Raw genomic sequence first — 8841 nt, 5'->3', positions numbered from 1 at the left:
GTCTTAATTATCTTGTGTCATGTCTCTTTTTTGCTAAGCAAATAAATCAGAAAAAGAGTTGTTTTTTTTTCATGAACAACGTTTTTATTTTATTTTAATAAATTGTGAATATTGCACCGGAAAATCATATCGAATCATTATTTTGATTAACATGAAATGTGTTCAACTAAAAATGGCCCAGCAGGAACACCATGCGCCCGTTTGCGCTCAAAGGCACCTTGCCCCTTATCCGTGAGACCGTTAATCTTAACATTTTCGACCAAAGTGAGTAATTATGTTTCCTCTCAGACTGTGACACCATGCAGCCCTGTTCGTGGCTCTGTACAGTGTGAGTCTGAATGAGGCTGTCCGTCACCATCTGATCAGTCCAGAGCAACACTCGGTGACCCGATGCACGAGACGATGCTGTAACGCCGCCAGTGTGCAGCATGGACTGGTTTCTTTTTTCCCACTTCACTGAAACATCCCACTGCCTTCAACACAAATGTAAATCAGTGGCCCAAATCAAAACATGAAGTGACATCCACTTGGCAACAGTAAAAATAGATATATCTGCAGTACAACAAGCACTTTCAGTCCTGCACCACTGTAAGTGAACAAACACTGATCTGCTCCTCCTGTCGTCAGAATAAAGTGGAGCTAAAAATAGTCCGAAATCAAATAGCCTAGGTTAGGTCGATTGAAGCTAAATTCAATCGAAGCATTTTTTCCATTTACATAACGCCGGGCAGTTCGACATGACATCGCAGAGCAGAAGCCGCAAAGATTCTGAGATATTCGCTTAAAACCGACCGTTTAACGAGATTGTATCTCACCATCAATAAATTAAGGAGAGGGCAACAGCCCACGAAGATACTTTAACTTCTGGGAAGCAGAGATGAGCTTTTATGATTAATTGGATTCAAGGATACAGAACATTTGTATATCTAGGAGCAGGTCAATTTGCTCTGTTACTGTCACAAACTCAATGTTACATTTGTTCACCACAGCCCGCAAGACCTTTAAAGGGTGACTCACTTGAAAAGGACATATGGCATGTTTTGATGCAATTTGTTGTATTGCCATGTGACCTTTTAATCCACAGAAGCCCTGTAAATGTGACCTTCTAACTGAGCGGTCACAGTGACAACATGCCTATGACAGATGGGTTCAGAGGGTTGTACAACTTCATTTCTTCTCACAGTTCTTCCCAGCATGTTGGTCCTCCAAATGCAGTCATGCACCAGTTGTTATTGCTAATTCAGCACCGCTAACATACACTGTAAAGGCTGTGTGTGCTGATGTCATTGGCCCGTATCAGCTGGATAGTCAGAGCGCTGCAGCAGACTGCTCCATATCGATTCCTGCAGGACATTTTTCTTTCAGACCTTCGTCTGCACCTCTCACAACATCTCCTTAGTCCTGTACCTCAGAGGGGTCAGATATCGTGGTTAGAAAAAACACTGAATATGATGCTTAATATAAGGGCTTTAACCTGCATGGTATGGCTATGGATCAAGAATGATCTTTTCCAGTTGTGGACTCTTTTCTGTGAGCTAGGGGAAACTAAAGAAGATGATTGTTTTTTAGTTATCATGGCTGCTATGATTACATGCAGTTTCCAGAATGATTTGAAGGAGTTTGATATATATATATACTGTATATATATATATATATATATATATATATATATATATAAAAGACTGGGTATACAATGTTGGAGACCAAATATTATTTTTCTCAATAAAAAAAGGTAGAATTAGTTAAGTTCCTGGTACCTTAATGCCAAAAATAAAACAATATATAACAGCGCAATGTCGAAAATCCACTCGGAAATGGGTGGGGCAATAAAGTAAAACAAAGATGAAACAATGACCCTAACAATTAACAGGTTTTTTCTTTAAAAATGCTTTCCGAAATATCACTATGGATTGCTACCTGACCGAATTTGCTCTAGATAATAATGAGTGATCTTATTTGACTCGTAGAACAGTTCGAGCTGAGATCATTGTCGAAACGTAAAGTCACAAAATAAAACTACAACTCCCAGAGGCACCTCCTCAAAGCGAGGGGGAAACCACTGATTGGCCGCAGTCGGCGTGACGGCACTCAATTTGGTCCATTTATGAGCAGCGTGTGCAACGGTGGAGCAGAAAGTCTTTGGGAGAGCAGCACATCATCCAGCGCTTGTTGAAGGTGGGTGTGACGCACAACATCTTTACAACAGGACAAATATCACCAGGAGGTTTTTTTTTTTTTAACCGTTTGTAAGTGCACATTTTGTTGAATTCTTGCCCTTTTTAGTGAAGGGATGCAGCCGAGACAAGTGTCGTGATTTAAACGCTTCGTTCGTATTGTTTTTAGTAAGTGGGTAATTTTCCGATACTTTTTTCTTCTTTTCTTTTTGTTTCTTTCTGAATGGGCTCGTGTCGGCGGTAGTGCGCGAGCTTCCGTTACATTGTGACGGGCAGGTTGTTGATGGCTGCATGTCGTCGCCCACGGGAGCCATTTGCACCCGTTTGAGCTCATTTCAACGAGCTATGGCGTCTGTGTTGGTTCGGTGTGTCTGTGCTGGTCGGTTAGCCTATTGTATGGTGGCAGACACTGGCACAGTGGGCACCGACCGACACGGGCGGAGAGGGGTGTTTTTTTGGGGGGGGGAGCTCGTTTCACGTCTTTTGAATGTGCAAGTAGCTGACGTCATGTTCTAATCTTTCTTTTAAATATGTGTTAGCCTTCAGCAGCTCCACTTGTGTGGCAGCAATTTGTTTTACTTTTTTTTTCTTTTCTCGACTTTCTGTGTCAGTCGCCCGCCGTCAGCTCGTCTTTGTGCAGCTGCTCGTCGCGTTGCCGTCAAAAGCTCCTTTGTTTGCTGCTTGTAATGCTCGAGCTCATGACTGCTCACTGCAACCCCAATCTAAAGTGTGTATCCGTGTGTTTGTGCTTGTGCTTGTAAGCGAGGCGAAGCCAATTAGTAGCCAACCTAAAAAAAAGAAAACACAATCCATGGTATCACTTTGGTATGGCCAGGTGTAGGCGTTGGATTGCTGTAGTTAAATCAAAATATACTACAAATGCTACTATTTTAACTAGTTGGCAACATGCATGAATGCACAATCAGGGGAGGGGTCTTTTCACTCCCCCTGCCAAATTCAGTTTAATATTTTGATGTCCAAAAGGCATAACTGCTATTGTCGTCCTCAACGTTTCATCACATTGGGGTCGATATCACGTTTTCAAGTGACCTTGTGTTTGAGCACAGAGGTCCAGCTATTTGATCTCGCTCTGCATTGTTTATTCGGCTGTTGCAGCACTTTCACTTGTGGTTCTCCTTCTTCCTCCTCCTCCTCCTGCAGCCCAAACATATGGTGCATATAACAGGTGCTCCATGGTGGCTAATCCTCTCCCTCCCCCGATATATTCATTGCACACTTATTTTCAGTTGATGCATATTGGCTGTTTTCTAGTAAGGCGACTGCGGGCCTGTCTGCACCTGGCACTGCCAGCCGTACCCCGCCCTCATCGGAGTCTCCTTTGTTTCAACAATGCGACTCGTGTCTTGCTCATTAACGAGGAAACGCGGCAGGCGGGCTCTGTAGAAGGCCTCGCCTTTCTTCTCTCGATTGTCTTTTTGATTTATCACTGTAATCTGTACATTTCCACAAAGTTGGAAGATAAACAAGTGTGTGTGTAGCATGCAGTGCTAAATAAGGCCAGCGGGTGTTGCCACTGCGCTTTGTCTTTAACCTCACATGGAGTTCGCAAAACATCCGCTAGAGGTCACTGTTGGAGCTATTTGCTATTAAGAAGTCACCAGACTGTTCAAGCAATACAACAATCTAACTGATTTTCTCCTTTCAGATAAATTGACCTGCAGCACACTCTTAAGATGGCAACCTCTGAAGGTGAACTGCATCACGCTTAAGATTTGGATTATAAAAGTTTTTGTGCTAATGGTTCATGTTGCCTCAATGCATCGTCTTTCCTTTTGTTTGTGTTCAGATTTCCTGATCAAGGAGCTCGACAAGAGGGCCTCTGGCCAGGCCTTCGAGGTCATCCTGGGTGCTGGTGTCTCAGATGTCAAGGGCGAATTCCCCCTGTCGGCCCCCAAGAAGAAGGATGTGTCGCTGGAGGAAATTCAGAAAAAAATGGATGCTGCAGAGGAGAGACGCAAGGTACAAATGTATTTAGAATGCAATATTCAGCCTAATGGTGTCCTCGAAACCTAAGCAAGCGCGAGCAGTTTAACTCTAATATTATTTCATTATTTAGCTAATTAATCAGCAGTTAAATGCTTGTGTTGGGAGAGGGTAACAAACAAATGATGGGCAAACTATTATGTTTTCAGAAGCATGAAGCTGATGTTCTGAAGCACTTGGCTGACGAGCGTGAACATGAAAAGGAAGTGCTCCAGAAAGCGATGGAGGAGAACAATAACTTCAGTAAAATGGCAGAGGAGAGGCTCAATCAGAAGATGGAGGCCAACAAAGAGAACCGCACAGCACTTAAGGCAGCAATGAGTGAGAAGTTCAAGGAGAAGGTCAGTGTCTCGTTTAAATTCAAATGTATTTAAGTTGCGTCATTTACTTTGATGTTGAAGCGTAACCTTTTTATTATTATTTCTATTCTTCAATAGGACAAGAAGTTTGAAGAGGTGCGAAAGAACAAGGAAACCAAAGATGGGTCCGAAGACTGAAGTTTGGAATGGCATTTTTACGTATCCAAAGATTTATTTAATTTTTTGTTGTGTTCACTACCCACCTTTTTGAAATAAATCCCAGTTCTACTCAATTTCCCTGCTATAAGTGTACTTTTACATGTGGATCATTTCTCTTATGTGTTGACCGTCTGTTCCATTTGATGTGCCGCTTGTCCGTGCAGCTTCGGCCCTTTTTTTGGAAATTTGCAGTGTTTACTCTTGTTTATTAAGGAAGCATGTTTCTATGCATAGGTATTTTATCCCTGCCTATTTCATAGTGCGTCTTGAAAAACTGTTCCTGTGAACCACACCTGTTCTTTGCACTTACTGTAATAAAAAAAAACACCAAGTAGCACAAGGTTTGACCAAGGCGTCGGCTGTTCTAGATGCAGATGTTTCATGCAGCTCGTGCATGCTTTGCTTTTGTAAAACAATGGGGGTTGTCTTCAAAAGCCCGCACATGTGTGCCGTATCGGTGTAAAGCAACATGCCAGACATGGAAATGGACATCACCGCTGACCAGTGGTCTACACGTGGCATGCTAACGAGCAATACATGTCTGCGTCTCATTAGTGGCTAGTTGACTTGAACTGTTGTACTAAAACAAATAAAAATGTTAAACGCACCGCTCTGCTTGTCGTTGGTACTCTTTGGGTCTTGTACGACATGCTTGGTGTAGTTCTACTCTGGGAGGTCTAGCTCCTCTTAATGGTTATGAACATTCAAATTATTAAACTTCAATGAGACCATGTGAGGGTTTGGTCTGATCTTCAATAACGTGATGACATGAAGAGCCCATCCTTTGGTTTTTGATGCCTCCCTATATTGGACATGGCTCTTAAAGCTACAGCACACACTTATGTAAGGGTGCTTGTGTAATGTTCCCTGCTGCTGGAATAACTTGCTCGGTATTCAGCACTTGTTCTCTGACTAGTTGGCCTCGTAAAGCTGTGGCTCATCACACATGCAGTGAACTATGGAGTCCAATATTTTGAAAGGGAATACTCCAAGTCTGTGGGCCAGATACGGCCCCCTCCACATTTGGCCCAGCCCCCTGAACAATACCAGACGCATGATTTTTTTTTTCAGTCTGGCCACGCAAATCCTAGACTTTTTTTCTGTGAAGAACCCAGGGAGGGGTATTTCTTTGGTTATTTATTTCATAAAGTGTTATTTCCTGACTTTTTTTTTCTGTGAAGATCCCGGAAAGGGTTATTAATATTTGGTTATGTTTGGCTTTCTGGAAAACAATACATGTTTACATTTAGGCACCCTGCAATCGTCACACTTGTTCTGTTACAAACTGACCCCGCCCCCATCAGAGAAGGGAACAGTTATGTGGCCCTCACAGGAAAAAGTTTGGGGATCCCTGCTCTAAGTTAATGGCGGATGTGTTGTATGTGTTCGACATCTTGCACCTTCTGTGAACCTGCTTTACTGAACCGCGGTCTTTGTCGCCCTCTGCTGGTGGTTGGATTAAACTGCAGGTTCTCCAACTGACTAGAAAGCTGAATCCAATTTAATGCGACTCCATATTTGGGAATCATGCATCTATTCTAGATTAAACATGTTTTACAATCCAAAGAAGTTGAGTATTGCTACTACGGGTAACCAGATTTGAGAAGAATTAAACACGTTACATTACAATAATGTGAAGATATAAACTGAGTTTATATTGTATTCTAGTTTTCTTTATATGGAGTTGGATGGAGCACCGATTAAAGGGAAGGTTATCCTACGTTATTATATAGCATATTTAACTGATGTCATAGTGCATGTGTTTCAGTAAAACAAAAAGGTAAAACATGTAATTTTTTACTGGTAAAGATCTAAGGATCGATTAACAAAAGTAAGCACCATATCAACAGTCATTATTTTATACATGTATTTAATCTATATCAATGTGATGATGGGCTGATATGTTTTTAAATTTATAATCGGAAAAGTAAAAATGAGGAAAGTGAAGTGTATATACCAGAAAACTACTGAAGTTTACTTGAGTAAACTTAATACATTACCTTCCACCTTTGGATCTTCTGAATGGTTTTGTTTTTATTCACAGTCTGTTTGGTAAAGTCGAGGTGGATTGTTTTTTATTTTGATGTATTTTTATTTGCGTTCTTCTTTCATATTGTAGGGATTTGAATTTAAATTTTTATTTTTTAATGAATCAGTTTAACCAGTAGAGGGCAATGTTGTTCTTTACTTCTTCTCCCTGTTGCTTTCCAAGTATCGATCATGCCAATTAAAATGATGACTATCTTTAAAATCTTGGATCAAATCCACGTTTTTCTTTTCCACGAGCCTTCGAGGATTACAGCAAGAAATGTCTCACCTCACTGAACTTTACGACTTAGATGCATTACTTACAAACTTTGTACGTATGAGCGACTATAGATTTCTGCATATGGAATAACTCATGTTGTCGATTTAGTACTGAACTGTAAATAACATGCTGAAAAGGTATTCACAATTCATCGAATGGCCATTCAGTGAATTCACTCAACTCGACACAACTCCTGTGTTCAAATTTAAATGTATGTACAATTATCATACTGTAAGTACTTGTATACAGTAGGCCCAAAGGTATTTTTCCAGATACATATTTCATACATACTGTATTTAATTAGTTTTTTATCATACGTGAGCACACTGTTATTGTTGCAGCAGCATAAAAAAGAACATTTGTTGTTGAACAAAAGATATGTAACCGGATTATAATTATTAATTTTTTTGTTGGGGTGTACTTTTTTAAGTCAGGTCTTAATGTTCATGCATAGTTTTCGGTAATTTAGATATCGTTGGGTAGTTGAATCTTTAAATTGAATGTAACAGGACCGATGGTCTTCAAGCACGCTCGTGGCCCTGTGAGGTTGAACCTTGGCCCTGCACAGATTCCACTTTCGACCTGATGGTGGCGCTAGATGAACGTCAACAACAAACAAGACTCTGCCACTCCATCCAGTAGGTAATGAGATCACGAGTCACATGACGAGTGCACATTTTGACCTGCTGGTGGCGCTGGAGGAAAAGGAAAGGAACCGTCAAACTCAGCGGGATGCATCCTCTTGGGACCACGATTATTCACGCTCAATTTCATCTCAAATAGTCAGGTGGTTGCTGAGATAGTTCCATCTGGACCAAAGTGTTGAAAGACTGACGCACCAACGTTTCCGCCCTTATAGAACCACACCGCTTAGCATGATGAAAACATCAAATCATATTTTTATAAAACAATCCCTCGCTTTTCAGTCTTAATCCGCGGGGGGGGGGGGGGGGGGGGGTAACGAGTTAAATGTAAAACGTTTCACTCGAAACCGTTGTGACGTAAAACTGTATGAAATAGAAACACTCGAGTTTAAGTATTTCAAACTGTACTTCAGGACAGAGCTTTGAATAAATGTGTTACTTTCCACCTTCGTGACACCAGTTCTGGAGCAGCTGGCTGAGCGTTCGCATTACCTTTAAAATACCATTTAAATTCTTGCAGAACTCCCGTCAAACCTCATGAGCCCACACAAGAGCTCCTCGCAGAAAGTAGCTGGGCTGAACTCACGCTGTGTGCGATGCAGACGGCAATCAGGGTGTCACCGTTAAGCCTGGCACTCGACTGAAATGTGCCGGCACTTAAAAAAAGAAAGTGACAAAGGAAATATCACGGCAAAAAATGTGTTCTGTCGAAGAAAGGAGCAATGTTAAAAAAAAGTGAAACGCGCCACTTACGTCTCCACCCGTCACATCAAGGTGTGATTAAGAAACCAAATGACTTGTAATAACCGTGTTATTACAGGTCATTTGGCCACATCTCATAGGCCTCTGAGATGCGCCTTTGTTTCGCAGTACGAACCCGAGACATCCTTCTCCGGGATAATGGCCTGAATGCACACGAGTTGTGTGAAACACAGCGGGAAAAGGCCGTTGTTATTGTTAAATACACACAGTGTTAGCGCCACAAAGTTTGATGTGAAACTAGCTTTAATTGGCCTCCCACTGGAATGATTTTATTCAGCTGAACACAGTGTTGACAGTCGGGACCGGGCGCTCATTATGACTCATTGCTTGCTAATGCACAGCCTGCGGATTACTAATCACGTGCTTTACTGTGATCAACCTTTGTTTTACTTTCCTGTGGTTATCGTGAAAGGAAGTACACAGCGATTCAC

The 8841-nt window shown here is 41.6% G+C and overlaps 1 protein-coding gene across 2 annotated transcripts; it reads left to right on the top strand.

Moving 5' to 3' along the window:
• The first annotated feature begins 2144 nt into the window (after window positions 1-2144).
• LOC130193576 (stathmin-like) lies at window positions 2145-5303 on the top strand. 2 transcript variants are annotated; one of them, XM_056414127.1, is made up of 5 exons: window positions 2145-2175; window positions 3841-3884; window positions 3982-4154; window positions 4328-4519; window positions 4616-5303. In XM_056414127.1, exons 2-5 carry the CDS (start codon window positions 3869-3871, stop codon window positions 4673-4675), a joined length of 441 nt encoding a protein of 146 aa, XP_056270102.1. In that variant the 5' UTR covers window positions 2145-2175; window positions 3841-3868; the 3' UTR covers window positions 4676-5303. The 2 variants fall into 2 exon arrangements, with proteins under 2 accessions (XP_056270102.1, XP_056270093.1); XM_056414118.1 differs by having other exon boundaries at window positions 2169-2246.
• Window positions 5304-8841: the final 3538 nt, after the last annotated feature.

The sequence above is a fragment of the Pseudoliparis swirei genome, chromosome 1 (genome assembly GCF_029220125.1).
Source record: "Pseudoliparis swirei isolate HS2019 ecotype Mariana Trench chromosome 1, NWPU_hadal_v1, whole genome shotgun sequence".
In the NCBI taxonomy this organism is placed as follows: Eukaryota; Metazoa; Chordata; class Actinopteri; order Perciformes; family Liparidae; genus Pseudoliparis; species Pseudoliparis swirei.
The sequence above is the reverse complement of the archived record's forward strand: the minus strand, read 5'-3'. Positions and strand labels throughout refer to the sequence as shown.